This window comes from Lissotriton helveticus, chromosome 1_1 (assembly GCF_964261635.1).
Source record: "Lissotriton helveticus chromosome 1_1, aLisHel1.1, whole genome shotgun sequence".
Taxonomy (NCBI): domain Eukaryota; kingdom Metazoa; phylum Chordata; class Amphibia; order Caudata; family Salamandridae; genus Lissotriton; species Lissotriton helveticus.
Window position 1 is genome coordinate 576,208,159 of NC_136057.1, and position 16,997 is coordinate 576,225,155.

The 16,997-nt window shown below is 43.8% G+C and overlaps 1 protein-coding gene across 2 annotated transcripts in view; it reads right to left on the reverse strand.

The window, feature by feature from the left end:
• GYS2 (glycogen synthase 2) overlaps positions 1 to 16,788 on the reverse strand; it is a 589,778-nt gene extending 572,990 nt beyond the window's left edge. For both annotated transcript variants that reach the window (XM_078674071.1, XM_078674070.1), the window contains exon 1: positions 16,413 to 16,788. In XM_078674071.1, coding sequence (XP_078530197.1) covers positions 16,413 to 16,533 — 121 coding nt within the window. In that variant the 5' untranslated portion in view covers positions 16,534 to 16,788. The remainder of the gene's footprint in view (positions 1 to 16,412) is intronic.
• Between the last annotated feature and the right edge of the window lie 209 nt (positions 16,789 to 16,997).

Sequence of the window (16,997 nt, forward strand, 5' to 3'; positions counted from 1 at the left end):
AAAAATGTTATCATTAACACAAAGATTACCAGTGCCTCTTGTTTTTAAACATTTGCCAGCCGTGCACTTTTTAAAGCTAACAAAGATTTTTTTGTCCTTGATGTGGTAATATTCATTCATTTATTCTGAAAGGGAGCCTGAGATTAGTGGCATGTAATCTTGCCACATACCACATTATATCTTCTGGGTACTACTACTGCAACACACATTAATATTTACTGTTGGTGAATGTAAACATTGGGTTTTATTGGGTTTTTACATACAATAAAACCCAGAGTATAAGTCTTTATAAAGATCAAAACCATGCAATGCATTTTTGTTTGTTCTCCAGTTTTTACATCACAAAGAATATGCACTCTGCCTACTCAGCATAACAAGACTTCACCACGCTCACTTTTTCTAACTCCATTTTAACCGAAAAAAAGTTGGGGCATCAATTAGAATTTGTTGGAGATGGGGCACAAATTTGCAGTGATCCATTCCCATCAAACTTGTGGTTCTCTATCCTCACTGAGATTGGGGGAGCTGCTGGGTTCCCAATGGTGGAGCATCCAATGGCGACCACTGTCAGAAATAGTGGTGGGGGAAACTATATCATGAAATGCAAAATAGGTGACATCTGGTCGTTTTTTTAATTCAAACATAGAGTGAAATCGCAAACCAGAGAATGGCCAGAATTTACAGTTCAGGCAGATTCTGTGGCTATCCTTAGCAGGACAACGTCCTGAGTGAACCACATGAACTGTCCAAACCACCTATAAATCAGTCAGTTCTCTTTCCTTGTGTGGTTCTCAATAGACCTCACTTTGACTGTGAGAACCACTCACACTAAAGCAAAAACTGATCCATTGTGGTCCTTATGAACGTTCCACTAAAAGCAGAACTACATTTTGCTTGTATTTGCAAAACATATGCGAGAATCCTTTGTCATTACACTCACGTCCACCCCATATTCAGGGCACTGTGTAAGGCAAAAAAGCTATCAGGAGGCATATTGACTGTGCACCACGGATCACTACACAGTCTACCCTGAGAGCCTACTCCTTGTTTGTGGGGAGGGGGACAGAGGTCCAAGGGACACCACAGGTGAAAGAGCCAGTCCACCTTTCACTAATGTGGAAAAAACACATTAGCTGTAACAGGGTGTGTCCAGCGCACCCATTTAGACATTCACTGCAGAACATACAGAGACAGTGCACCCTATGTGTAATATGGCCTATGGTGTCCTGTACTAGAAGAGATCTTGCCTTAATATCATGTGCCAGTCAGATCAAAGACAGTCGACGAGCAGGCTAGGCCATGAAGAAAGACAGATCAGAGAGTAAAGGGCTGAGGTTGTGATGACAAGGCTGTAGCTCAAGGCTCCGATTGGAAAACCAATAAGATTCCTTATGAAGGAGGTGAACTTTTTTATATTTATTTGGATTGGATTGGAATGTATGCAGCCAACTCACCGGTCAAGCGCTACTGAGAAAGCCGGAAGCCCCTTCACATGAGGGTAAACGGTTCAGAGAGGGCTCACTGTTTTGAGGAGGTAACATCCTCAGCTCAAGCATTTGAGCACTGCTCGAGCTGCCCACGAGCTGTGGAACCAAAGTATGTGAGTGAGTAATTTCCAACTGTGCCCATGTGCCGTGAGTGATCCCAGTGTACAAAGCGTCACTATAGCGCAACCTCGCAAGACGCAAGCATGACCCCCGTGACATCATCACGTCATTAGAATTAGGGCTTTTTTATTGAGGAACTTTAAAACTCTTTTGGAACCAAGAAGACTACCAAGAAGAATAGCTGGAGAAGCTGTGAGGAGAAACTACCACTTTGCTGAGTTCTTTGCTGTGTTGGCCTGCAGGGGATGCTTATTCTGTCTTGGGCAGTGAAAGGATTGGACTGAACTTTCTGCAACTTCTTTATTGATTATCTCCAAGGGCCTGAAATAGAGCTTGCCTCCTGTTCTGACGGGGAAACATCGTTTACAACGCGGTGTTTACACTGCACTACCTTTACAACGATGCCATTACAACGCAAGTCATTACTATGACTTGCGCTGGATGGCGCTTTTGGATAAGGAATAAAGGAATATTGTAATTTTATATTCCAACACCTTCCCTACTGTTACGTGGGCTGGTGTGGGAATATAAAATTATAATAATCCTCAATCCGCGCACACTAACGCAAGTCGTTGTAACGACTTGCGTTGTAATGGCAGCGTTGTAAAGTACCGTGATCTAAAATATCGCGTTGTACTGACGTACATCCGTTCTGAGGTCTCATGGACTGCAAAGACTTCACCAACCTCTGGGTACCGCTTCTGGAACTGCTGTTTCAGCTGCCACAGAGAAGGGAAACGCAACTGATTCTGTCACCGACTTTGTTGCTGGCTCAGTGTCCTGACGGCACCACAGACAGCACCGTCCACATCTCACACTGCAACCCTGGTCTCACCAACGACCACCACCAATGCCGCAGCCACTGAGCAGCTGCTTGCGCTGTGACCTTTGGGCACCGCACCGGCTCCCTTCACTTCGCCATCCTGGTCACACCGAAGCCGTCGCTGCTGCTGACTTCGACACCCATGATCGCATCGTGGCTGGGGGCACCGCTCGTACGTTTCACAATGCACCGCCTCGTCCCACACAGCCATCTGGGTCGACCAACGCCAGCTCCCGCAAACCGGCTCTGTTGTCTGGCTGCAACCTGCCAGCACTGCATCGAGCACCGTCTCACCCTGCACTGTAAGCCTTGGTCTCACAGATGTTGTCTGGATGATCATCACCGAGCTGCTGCCTGCACCGCATCAAGAGCACACCGCACCCTGCACCGCTTCCATTTTGCAATGCAACCCGATGGTTGCCACGACTGGCTTGCACCAACGTGTCTGCTGCAATGAAAAAAGTACTGTTACCGAGTCTGTTCACGCTTTTGCTGGCCCTTACCGACACAGTGGGCTGGAACTGCTAGACTCTGTTATTTTCAGCATCGTGGGAGCCCCGGACCGAGCTACAGACTCGTACGAACTGTGTTTTTCAAGTATTCTTACAAAGTATACCTTTTAAGTACTGTATTGTGGATTTTTATTGTTTTGGTCTTGTTTTAAGTTTAAAAAATATAGGATATTTTTGTAAACTGGTGTGGTGTCCTTTTGTAGTGCTTTAACTGTGTTACTGTTGATTATGTGCAATGCTTCACACTGGATCTAAGATAAGTCTGACTGCTCATGCCAAGCTACCAAAGGGGTATCAGGGGTTATTTTAGGAGTGTAACTCCCTTACCCTGACTAGGAAGAAGGGTTCCTACTTGAACAAAGGTGCAAGCCCTTGCCAACTAGAGATCCCCATTTCTAACAGATGCAATTGCTACTGTGGAGGGGGTTGAAAATCCAAACTACTTAGCAGACTGCACATTTGCACCGCAAACTATTTGATAAAAAGTGGGTACCGCTTCTGGAACTGCTGTGGCCTTAAGGAGCATTATGATAGAGTCTGTAGGTTCACAAGGAGAGTGCGTGCAGTGGAGACTCTGCAATGGGTGGCAGATGGACTGCGGATGAGGGCTTTGAGTGTGAATGATAAGGCAAGTGAAGTGGGCCCTAGTGTGATAATTACGCCTCATTGTGAAATTGATATTGGTGGCAAAACTTTTGTCGTATTGGCAGACTTCGGTTCACCATTTACCATGATTGGAGATAGGGTGTGGGATGACGTTCCCTGATGAGAAGTTGTTCCCCCCAGATATTGGCCCTGTCAGTCATGGTGGATCACAAATTGAAGTATTGGGGTACGTGTTGAAGACATTTTAGTTCAAAGGCAGAGAGGCCAATGGGAAGATATATGTCACCAAAAGGGAAGACAACTTGTTAGCCTGGAGACACCAAAGGGATATGGGAATTATTTTGAATCTGATTTCCTGGGAAAGTGAAACACGTTTTAAAAGAGGTGTGTGTGTCACCGGCAGAGAAGAAACTGAAGAATGGCCTAGTTCCAGCCCAAATCAAAATGGCCCCCTGTGTGCCTGTGCATACATTTACGTAGGCCTGCAGCTCAGGCAAAGGTCAGGCACTCGGTGATGGTCGCAGACAGCAGCTCATGGAAAGAGCTCGCCGCAGGTGACAACTGCGGCGACCCCTGCAATGTGCTCCCTCAATGCGCTCCCGCTGCATAGTCGAAAATAGGATCTCACCTTGAAGGTTCACAACCTGACTGAAACCGGACGATGGAACGACCAGCTCTGGCTGCCGAGGACACAGAAAAACAAGACTAGTTTGAAGGCCACTGCACTCACCTGAAGGCGGGCTCCAGGAGCTTCACATCACTGCGTGGGGGCAGGGAGCTCGTCGCCAATGAAAAGATCAAGCTTTGGAGGTAAGGAGCAAGTTTCTTTATTCAAGCCTGCAGGAACATCATGGCCATCTCACAACAGCAAACCGTAACCTCCCAACTCCCACATTCTAGAATCCCATACACCACATTCTACCGAAGCCCCATGACATGGCCACAGGAGGAAAAAGTGATAGGTGACGTAATGTAACCTAACACAAGTTAACTCCTAGCCCAGATGCAGGGAAAACCAGGTGGCAAGAGTTGTACAAATTACAAGCCTCCCCCCGATGTAACTTGCGTGCTTTGAAATAACAAGCAGGAGGAAGCAGTAAATGCAGCACACACAGGGGTTAATGTAGGAGGCAATTCGAGCATGACCATGGTCGTTGCCTCTCATTTCCATATTTGTCTCTTTCATTCCCTCCTTCATACCATCTGTCTTTTGTTTTTTTCTTACTTTTTCATTAACCTCCTTTATCCTATGTTCATTCTTCACTTTCTTTCTCGTGTTCTCCACACCCCAATCATTGTTTCCATCTTACATTCTTTCCCTCACTTTGTCTGTGATTCTTTCCTTTTCTTTTTCTCAGTTTAATTCCTCCTTTCCTTTCCATCTCTTTCCCTCGTTCTGTCCTTAATTCCTTTCTTCTTCTATTTAGTCCTTCTTCCCTTCCATCTAAATCCTCATTCATTTTTCTCCTTTTTTTGCCTAAGTTCCTTTGCCACTTTTCCCTTGTATCTTTGATTCTTGTCTTTCTCTCTCTTCTTCCTTCCTATGTATATTTTCTTTCTTTCCATTTTTCTTTCCTCTCCTTCCTTCCCTATCCACTTCTTCCCTTCCTTTCTCAGTTACTCCCCCCATGCTCCCTTTTTCTTCTTTCCTCTCCTTTGTTCTTTCTTTTCTCACAGTCTCCTTGTCTTTAGTTCCATATTTCTCTCATTTCTTCCTTTCTCTCACTTTTATTTACAATTCATTATTCCTTGCTGTTCTTTTTTGTTTTATCTTTCTCTCATTTCTTCAAGAGTGCTTAACTTCCTTAAGCAGTCTCTTCATTCATTAATTTATGTTTCACATTTGCCTCAAATCTTTACCTATGTGCTTGGCGATGGCTTCAGAGATTTACATGCAGAGCACTATGAAGTATGAATGCATTAATTAATAATGTTAATAGTTAAGAGTGAAATTTCCAAATGTATAAAAAAGTTAGGATTTAATTAATATGTGTGAGTACTTTGGCATTTTTTCCCGTAGCACCAAACTTTACGTCCGTCCTTGCTAATAATTATTGTTCGATTCCATTCACGAGTTACCCGTGAATCCTTAAGGCAGGGCCGGTGTCTGAACATTAAGCAATGAATTTTAGGGCAACAAGAAGGATAATGAAAGTCTTCCAGGCCCTACCTCTCATAAGAGCTGCTATCCCATGTATGTCATGACAACGAAACAACAAACTCCAGATAGACTCTTGTCTCTTGCAGATGATTCATAAACAAGTGTAAAGGGATAAAGCAGGTCCTCGTGGACTCTACAGGGTATAGTTTTTATGCCATTAGTAATATTTGCTCAATGCCGCAGAACTTAGTGCTCTAGAGAAAGTGTCTGAGTTGCTTGGCCTTTATGTACCGTAATCTAATCCACATATGAATCGTAGCTCAGGATGGGTTTCATTGATCAGAAGTAGCTCTCACTATTGAAAAATGTTGGTGACCCCTAGTTTAGAACATAAATAGATGTGGACAAGCAGTGCTGGGCACTGGGGGAGATCTCTCTCCTTAACCTATTGTGACCCTTTGAACTATATTATACCATGAAATATTAAACATGTATAGTAATCCTCGAGTGTTTTTTAACCTTCGCTTTAAATTTGCATTATCAACAAATAGTACAAATAAACTTCTTCTATTGCTCATTTCCTGCTCCACGAAGCATAGAAAACGCTTCATATGCAACTTTTCCAATTCTAGCACCATAGTTCTCAGGTTTGCCTCGCTTTTGTTCTGTATATAGAATGCTAGCTCTTTAGGTTTTCTGGAATGGCAGAGGCTGATTTTCAGGGATTTAGAAAAAATATTTCTCATTTTCACTTTCTGGATCACTATCCATTATTTCCACGAAGAACCATCTCAAAGATGTTGCATCACATTCCAACATGGAAGCAACATTTTTCACATAATAGAACCACCTTAAAATTATCCCAACTCGTAAAACGAATTTACTACCATTACCAAAATGTTTAAATTGTGAGACAACTCTGTGACCATTCTTTGTTATGAACCTCAAAAGCAACCATTCCCTCCACTGCACTTCCCAAAACAAAAATCAGGTACCCCAAGGATAAACAATAACAATAAATAATGCATCAGATATGTTCCATGTAACTTTAAATCAATACAGCACCATAAAACACATCATCTATCGATAGAAAGGTGAGCGTGTCTCATATAACAGTAATATTATCCAAAAGGCAGGGACTCCTTGACAATAATTGATGAGGGTGGAGAGGGCTCTTGGGTTCTCCAAAGACCTTTAACTCCACCCAGACAATAACTACCTGAGATTGCATTATCCTTCGTAAGACTGATACGTTCAGCATATACTTGCATAGTATTCATTTCCAACAATTCGAAATTCAGGCGAATAAATCAGTGATACATCTACTCATAGCAAAAGCTTGCATAGCTGCGCATCCGGAGACCTGGATATTACACTTGCTAGTGCAGGTTCGTAAAAATACCAATGGTTGCTGGTTTAGATTAATTTACCTACTTCTGAACTAGATTAAGTGAAATATGGCAGGGCTAGTTGTCATGGAATTACTCAACATGCATCAAGGCTGGTTGTGATGAGTGTGGGGTAATCTTGTTAAGACATTCTGTAAGACCATAAAAGGTAAGGTAGATCTCTTGTACCTATTAGAGGGTAGAGTTGTTGCCCCACAATGTTTGCTTTTCACCTCGAGCTGGAATGACGGAAAAGCAAAGATTGGAGGGTTCTTTAAGAATTCATGGGCCATAACGTGAGGGGGTTCTTTGTTTTGTCAAGGTGGCATGGGAAGGTATCTACTGAACACCTGTGGGTGTGGGGGGTGCGGACCGCACCGGGTGACACCATCAGATGGGGTGTCACCAATCTGGTTACGCTGTGTAACACAGCTCTCCAGCCTCGTCTCTGCTCTGCGGGGACGATGGGTAGATGATGTCACTTTTTGCTACTCCATCCACGGTAGTGCACTGAAGTCCAGGCAGGAATTGTGTGACAATATCATGGTGGAATAAGGACGTCTGTAGAATAACATCGTCAGCAAGTGCAAGTCAGGTCATATCAGCCTCTGAAACCTTCAAACTGAAACGCATTTTGGCACTTGTATCGGAACGGTGATGACAGGCTCAGGGCCCTTTTCTCCCTCGAAATCTGTGTCCCAAACGTTGACAAGGGCATCCAAACGAAACCGGGCAACTGGAATTGTGCAGCCATAGGCAGCCAAATTAAACAGGAGGATTGGTTGAATTATGGAACAAGAAAAGTCCAATTATGTGGCACGTTATGTTGCAGTATTATTTTAGCACACACTGATAGTTTCTGAACTCTGAACAACTATTTAACCTTATTCCTACCAGTTTAAGACATGAGCGCATCAATTAGCCGCAAAAGGTGACAAGTTAACCATTGCAAAGGGTCAGCCACCACAGCGTGCCACCCTATGTGTCGCGCTTTTCTTAATATCTATAGATACTTTCCAGCTAAAAGCATTGTTTTATTCTATCAATAAGTCAGCAGAGTATGAATTATGTGGCAATTGCAGTAAATCCATTTTGTGTGGTAAAACGCAGAAGTAGTTGGATTCGGAAATTCCGGGTTACCAGCGCACGAAGCACTATCATCCTATGTTCGTTTCTGGTTTTTCAGGCTCCTTAATCATATTAAGATTCATCGTGGGCCCTTTTTTTTTCAAAATGTTGACAATTATTTTATGTTTTAGAAGGGAATCTCGTGTAATATCAGATTTGCCTTCTTTTACTTATCGGGAGCCCCCATCCCACTACTTCCTTTAACCCCACTTTTAACCATTGATGCTTAGCACTTACCTGCTCTCTTCCTACTTGTTCACATATATATAATTTGATGTATTTAAAATGAGATTCCTGTACATTCCTTGCCTTAACATAAACATTTCCCCTTTATATTTAACATAAGTTATTTCCTTATGCTACAACTTTCCTCTGCTATTATCAGGGCCACTGGAATAATGCGGCAGGGGAGGGCAAAATTATGTAGCACAGTTGAGTAAATTGTGTGGCAAAAAAGGCAAATTATGCGATTTAATGCAGCATATTTTTAAATGGTATTTCTTCATTAGTTTGTACTTTTTACACATGTTAAAACTGTCTGGACTGTTGGGTGCACATAATTAGTACCAGTTTTATACCCAAATATAGCAATAAGCAATAGAAAGGTGACTAGTCAAACTTTGCAAAAGACCTTCCACAGCGTGGCAACACGTGCTGCTACGCTGTTAGGAACTGGTGAACCATTTGAGCTAGAAACAATTGTGTTTAGTTAAAATCTGCAGATTATGCAGCAGATGATGGATTATGTGGCAAATGCGGCAAATCTATAACTATGTGAAAATTGCCATGCTGCACAATCCCATAATTACTGTGGTCCTGGCTATAATCCCTACCATTAATACTTATCCGTTCCATTTCTGTTTGTATATTCCGTTTTTATATTCTCCTTTTTCGTTAAACCAATCTTTTGTGTTCCATGGTAATTGACCTAAAAAGAAGTCCCCCCATCTCACATACGTTACATTGCTGCAAGTAAATATGTGCATGAAGCCTCATTGTCCTCCGACTATAAAAATGCTTGGCACTGACCTACGTCTTTTATCGAGCACACACTGCTTGACTGTGAGGTGAAGGAAATTCCTGTTGGGAAGCAGCCTGTCAAGCACAACCAAACTGGAGGAATACCAACTAAGCATGAAACACATGTCCAAGAATATCCAGTACTGGCTATACCAACACTAGGCGGCAAACACTTGAGAGACTGTGAGTATCAACACTATTGAGGACTGAATTCACCATAATGCCTTGGGAGTTCCAGTGCAGGCAATATGCTCCCCTGCCCAACAGTTTAATTATTTTTAGTTAATGAACCCTGGGGATGTTCCTGTGTGCTTCAATGCGGTAAATCGTGAGGGGTGACACCATGAGTTACCCGCACAGGGTGACACCAACCCTAGTGACGCCACGATATTGTCTATTATGTTCTGCCCAAAGACAACAAATATCTGCTACTATGGCGCATCACTTTAACCTGGATGATCGCGTGCACAATTCAGAAAAGGAAATGGGAAATTAAAAGTCAGGGAAATCAGAACATTTCACTATTTTTGTAGCAATCAAGTTACTGACTGTTTCTAAATAAAGTTTAAGTTTCTCCAAAGAGTATTGCATAAGCAAATTTCTTGCAGTAGAAAACTATAATGATATAGGCAGGCTTCTTGTAAAAATTCAGCACAAACAGGAGCGGGCTGACTCACACAAACATTGAGATCAGCATTAAAAAGTACCCACAGGAATTAATTCCACATATAATAGGGATTTCATACTTCTCCTTATAAGCACGGGGTGAGTCTCATGCACCCACTGAGAAAAGGCAATAAAACATCGTTGGAAATTCTGTGGATTAGATGCAGGATTGTCATCTATCACTAAAATAAACTGTGTCATCTGATAGGAATACAATTGAACGTCATATATCTTCATTAACTTGACCTGCAGGGGCAGGTGGGTGGTAAACAAAGTCTGACTGAGGAAAAACAAGGGACCCGCAAGGAAGGTCTCTAAAAAGAAGCAGGAAGGGGCAGATGTATGGCAAGTCTGTTCTCCAAGATGAACGAGGCAAAGGAAAACCCCCATGAACGGAGCCCCCCTACTCCCCCCCCCCCCGTCTGCTGCCAAATATGACCTTATATGGGACGGGAGAGCGCGTGGAACGACACAATAAGTTCGAGGAGTGAAGCCAGAAGCCAAGCGGCCTCACGAGCCCCTGGCACCTAGGCCAATGCTTCCTTCCGCCGGCATGGGTTCAAGCCCATGACTGGGGGAGGGGAAACATCCTTTACAACGCAACTTTTACCACGCAGTGCTTTTACATCGCAACTTTTACAACACAAACCATTACAACGCATTGCGCTGGGGGGCGCTCTAGGATAGGGAATAGATTTAATTTACTATCCAACACCTTCCCTACTATCCACGGGGACTGCAGTTGGAATAGTAAATTAAACTATTCACTATCCAGCACCCCAAAGTGCTATGCGTTGTAATGGTATGCGTTGTAAAAACTGCGATGTAAAAGCATGCGATGTAAAAGCATGCGTTGTAATGTCATACATCCCTGGGGGAGGACCCCTTCGGCATGGCCAGGTAGTTTCTGCATTATTAGCAGCTGATGTGATCACATTAGGAGATGAGCCAATAATTAGAAAATGTGGTTCAATCAATATTATGTTATTTTGAGTAAAAGGATGATCTGTTTCGAGAATGTGGGTAGGGTGGGCAATGATATTAGCGGCCAGCTTGATAATACTCATTGAGCAAATGTAAGTATAGAGCCGGATCCTAATAATTTCAGTTTGACGAGGCATCAGAAGGAATTCAAGTAGGATCCTCAGGAGAATACTCGGGGTGGTGGGAAGTGACCTCACTATCAATCTGAAGAGGGAATATAAAAGACGAAAGAAGCTTTTCAATATTCAGAAAGAAGGAAGACAACTGCTCACACAACGAATCAGAAACAGGAAGACAGATTTGTGACTGGTGGGGCAGACCCATCCCGAAAATAAATACTGTTTTGGTGTTGTTTAGCCGAGCAGTGGCATAGTGCACAAGGTGGGACCACAGGAAATTACATTGAGTCTCCATAAGTATATCACATCTGATAAATAAAGCTCATTTTATAGAGTGGGGGTTCAGTCAACTTGGGACCTCAAATGGCATGACTTCGAAGCCTGTGGCCCTAGTTTCAATCATGGCAGTGCTCTTAGTTTTTGCCAGTAGGTGTTTGGTTTTGCTTTGCTCATAGTGACACTCATCCTCAAATTTAGTGACTGAGGGTTTGTGGTGCTAGCCTGTTTCCCTCAGTGTTATTAAGGCTCTGCCCTGTTCCCAATGTTGGGGGCCTTAGGTGTAATAGAATCCAATCTTGGTTGTTCTCTGTCTTAATTACAGTTTGTTCTGGCCTCCTTTCAACCTCTGGAACACTCATTTGTAGAAACCATGAGGCTGCGGTCTGCTGCTTGTAGCTGTGTTCCTTGCTGCTTGTAACTGTGTTCCTTGCTACTTGTAGCTGGGCTTACTTGCCTCTTGTGGCTGGGTTTCTTGCTGCTTGTAACTGGGTTACTTGCTGCTTGTAGCTGTGTTCCTAGCTGCAAGTGGCTGGGTTCCTTGCCGGTGTAGCTGGGTTCCTTGCTGCTTGTAGCTGGGTTCCTTGCTGCTTGTAGCTGGGTTCCTTGCTGCTTTTGGCTTGGTTCATTGCTGCTTGTGGCTGGGTTCCTTGCCGCTTGTAACTGGGTTCCTTTGCTGCTTGTAGCTGGGTTACTTGCTGCTTGTAGCTGGGTTCCTTACTGCTTGTGGCTGGGTTCCTTGCTGCTTGCAACTGGGTCCCTTACTGCTTGTAACTGGGTTCCTTGTTGCTTGTAGCTGGGTTCCTTGCTGCTTGTAGCTGGCTTCCTTCATGCTTGTAGCTGGGTTTCTTGCGGCTTGTAGATGGGTTCCTTGCTGCTTGTAGCTGGGTTCCTTGCTGCTTGTAGCTTGGGTTCTTGCCGCTTGTGGCTGGGTTCCTTGTTGCTTGTAGCTGGGTTACTTGCTGCTTGTGCTTATATTCATTGCTGCTTGTAGCTGGGTTCCTTGCCGCTTGTAGCTGGGTTACTTGCAGCTTGTAGTTGGGTTCCTTGCTGCTGGTATCTGGGTTCCTTGTTGCTTGTAGAGGGGTTACTTGCTGCTTGTAGCTGGGTTCCTTGCTGCTTGTAGCTGGGTTCCTTGTTGCTTGTAGAGGGGTTACTTGCTGCTTGTAGCTGGGTTCCTTTCTGCTTGTAGCTGGGTTAATTGCTGCTTGTAGCTGGCTTACTCAGTTAAAAAAAGAGCAGGGTTCCCGTCTGGTTCCACTCCCTGGTGTTATTAATTTAAGTCACAGTGAGGCGCTGGGATGTTGCCAGTTTGGGCCTTTCAATGCCAGGGGTGGGGGAGGGGTGAGGTTCTGGTCTGGATTTAGTGACAGTAGCCCCCTGCAGGGACTTCTGAGTCTGGGCCCTACGAGGAGTGGAGTGGAGAAAAGTTTACAATAGATTACCTAGAACAACAAAAGTAGCAAATATATAAGAAGATTCTAATTTTACCAACAAAAATAACATATTTGGAATAATGAAATAGATGCTTTCGAATAAGAGAGGGATTCCATAAAAGTTTGACAGTCCATCCCAGTTGAGATATATTACTTTATTCTAACAGTTTGCGTACTGGGGGAGAAGGCCTTTGTAGATAGAACAGGACGGCAGACAGAAGGGCTGAGCTTCAGAAGAAGTCTCTTGGAAAAAAGGCGGCAGAATACCTTTTTGTTTCAATCTCTTAAAAAAACTCAAACGGTCCTCCTCTTATGAATTCCATTTTTATGTCTCGCTTAGTCAGCATTAGTTGTTGGCAACAGGCCCGCTGTATTAAATATAGATTTAAGGCTGAGTTGTGGGTCGTACCCTGAGTTTTGGGTCGGACCCTGGCTAAAGAGTTGATGGATTTCTGGTCTATCATAGTTGCACTGCTCAGATCTTAAGGGTTTTTATTTCTGCCTGTTCTTGAATTTGCCTCGTCCGAGGAGCAGTTCAGTGTCACTGTGTTTGACTGCATTAGTTGCTTCTTTCCACTGTTCACATGAAGAACGTGCACAGAAATGAATGAGGAATATTTTCTGTCTCTCGCACTCCTTGTTCTGCCTTCTCCCCCTCTTTTCGTGCCCCACCCGCTCGTTATTTTGCAATTAGTCCCCCCGAGTAACTGCTTGCTTCTACTGCACTGTTAGATGTGCGCCAGTAATGCAGTACAGGGCAGTCATTCTCTTTTACCATTGTAGGATGGCAACCCGTCCATGCACACACGTGCACATCAGTGCAGGCCCGACTGCTATCTTTGGCTGCTTTGCTCAATCTTTATAACAAACTTTTCCAAGATGACTGCCTATGCATGCTCCCAAGAGACACCCATCTTTGAATGGTTTTTGATAAAGCTTAAGAAAAAAACATGTTAAGAAAAAGCATTTCAATATGTAATCTGTGCATGCAGGTGCATGGGCACGCAATCTGGCCACTTTAGAATACTTTTTCATAAACCTTCAGAAATAGCATTCCAAGATGATCACGGTGCATGAGCAGCCATGACAGACATCTGGGGAAGAAAAACATTGGAAAAGCTAACGGGTCACACCCTCTGTCACATGCAAGTCAAGTCCAACTGGCATTGCTAATGCTTGTTTTCAGTTTGTTCCAATTTCCAAATGCACAATCATAAAATGTACGTGCACTATTTTACAACTGTATTTTTCGGAAATTATCCTTACATGTCTATTGTTCGGCTAACACGGAGTGGGGATATTCTTTTAGGATTCAGCTTGTGGCATTTAAAATAATTCAATTTAACCTGTAAGAATGGACGTGTCCAGAGGGATTGGCTTCGGCTGAATAATGGCTGTGAGTGCTGTGGCGGTGAATGGTGTTAAGTTACGTTGACAGTGGAGAGTACAATAAACGAAAATTAAAGTAAACATTTTGGGTCACGTGTTGTATTCCCCTCTCTTAAAGAGGTGTCTTGCATGAAGAATCAACCACCCCTGTTTGCTGGCACTCTACAAATACGCACTAGTGCATCCAGTGCATTTGTCACCGTGAGCTGGCCAATTATGCTTATTCTGTTGTAGTGGATGAATCTAGCCATGACGTGGGCAAGCATTGTACATTTCCGGCGAAAGCCGGTCCCAGCTGCATATGGACCCACCTGAGAGGCCTGCACTGGCTCCCCGTCAACAAGAGAATCACCTTCAAACTCCTCATCCACGCACACAAAGCCCTACACAACACCGGACCCACATACCTCAACAACCGACTCAGCTTCCACACACCCACCCGAAACCTCCGCTCAGCCAACCTCGCCCTCGCCACAGTTCCTCGTATCCGGAAAACCACTGCCGGCGGCAGATCCTTCTCCTACCTCGCCGCCAAGACCTGGGACGCTCTCCCCACCACCCTACGACAGACTCAGGACCTGCTGGCCTTCAGAAAACTCCTCAAGACCTGGCTCTTCGATCAGTAGTTGCCCCCCTCCGCCCTCGGCGCCTTGAGACCCTCACGGGTATGTAGCACGCTTTATAAATGCATTGATTGATTGATTGATTGATGGATCTTGGTGAGTGTATCGATTATTTGCTTTAAACATGCACAACGCAAAATACACATATTGAAGTATATTGAAGTAAATGGATGTTTGTTGCGATCCCATTATGTAACCCATGACGTCTCTTACTTGCAAAAGCCCAAATTCGTTTTTACATGTGAAGGGATATTTTATTACTCAACACAGTGCAAAGTGCAGATTTAGCCCTGGGGACGCCACAGTCAATGCCATGCAGCGTTCGCGCGTTATTCTCCTGTCCAAACAGAAGTGCACCTTTGCACTCAATATGGCTTCCAATGTAAACTCAGAGCGCTGACGAAACTCCCTGTTATTTTCATAAATCTGCTTAGGAGATGAACTCATGTGGCCCTTTATCATCCAGTGTCAGATTTTAGATGTAGATCGGCTGAATGCATTCAAGCAATAGACAAGATCAGCATCAGCAATGGGTTGGTTTACTTGGCAAAAGCAATTCTTGCTTTTCGTGACTATGGTTTTGACGAGTCCAGAGCGTCTTTTATAAACATTACATCTTTGTGTTTTGTTGCATTATGCTGCCATCTGCTGGGCCTGCAGTTAACCTTTCAGACGCACAGATCCACTCCTATGTTTGTACAACGATGAAACGTTATAGTTAGTGAGGTAGGGTAGAAAAGGCAATTTTCCAGCTTGTTAACTTTTTACAGACTTCCAGTGGTTGCACGCGTGATCTTTATCGACCGTTTACTTTGATCCTGTTTGATTTACTTTCAAGTCAGCAAACATGTTTTTCAGTTCTCAAGTTTGGTGGTACAGGTACATTTGCCACAACACAATGTTTACTAGTTTTCTGCTCTGAGCATTTACAGCTGCATTAATAAAGACATATTATTATGTGATTATTTTTCAAAATTAAACTTTTAATTAAGTTTATACGGTATAAATTGTATACATGTTGAAAATGAAGTAAGTAAAATGAGATACAATTATTAAAGCCTTAGGGGCAGATTTACAAGCCCCTTGCGCCACTTTTGCGTCACTTTTAACATGGGAAAGGTGACGCAAAAGTGGCGCAGGGGGCTTGTAAATCTGCCCCTTACCATTTAAAAATGCTGAGGTATGAGTATAGATTAGGGACTGTAGGATATAGGGTAAGTAGGATGGGACACTTGATAGATACTCAGGATGGCACTGAATTGTTTTGTGAGTTGATGTGAATAAATACGCATGACTTGCTTATGAATTTAGCTGAATAAATCGCTCATAGTCTTGAAAAAAGAGACTAGATACGGCTCGTTGTATGTAAAGGTGTCCTATATGGATGTCTAGACACTCTGGCATGGATCAGGACCTGCACTCGACCCTCTCGGTCTAAGGGAGTTTAAAGGACTTCCACGTGCGCCTTAAATTTAGCTCTCACGACACGTTCCAATTGCAAGAGATTCACGTTCCAATTGCAAGAGATTCTGATCTTGTCCAGTTTTTGCCCATAGTATTCTGGGGTTTGTAGTTATGTTGCTAACATTATAAAATCAGGACTACAATCACCAGAATGCATAAAAACCAAACACCTGGGCTGTGTGAGTTACTTACCCACAGACTTGGGAACTAGAAGAGTACTGTATTGTTACCTTTAAAGCATACCACAGATAGTAAAAATGCTCCACAAACCTTTATTGGTAACTTCCCATGCAACTTCAAAGAGCAGCAACTCTTCCACGGGGAGGTCATCTTCTTCCCATTGCGGAAGCCCGTTCAGGGAGGTCACGGAGAGCGAGCGGACGAGAGACATTTTGCTTCACTTCCTGTCACCTGTGGCGGAGGCCGGGCAATGCTCTGGTCAGCCAGCTCTGCCCTTGAGAAGAGTGCTCGCTCTTTCCCTCTCTCGCGCACACATTTGAAGAGCAGAGAGACAAGAGAAACCTCTGTAGTAAAACACAAAGCTAATTGGACTTAACCGTCTGACACCGAGTGCTAAAGTGGCTTAACGAAATCCGAAGGAGCATGCTAGGGTGAGAGAAATAGAGCAGATCAGTCTTTCTGCTGGCTTGGCAACCCGTTTGTGTGTCTTTGCCAGTTGTGTGTCGCTGTCACATAGAGTTGGGTCTCCGCCCTCTGAGCCAACAGCCAGCAGACCTTTGGGACCTTCAAACTTATCAGCCACAATACAAAAGAAGAAACATAATGTCGGGGTTAAGTGAAAACATCAACCTGTCAATTCCCGCCCATTCATCTCTAAAAAACGATATCCAATTC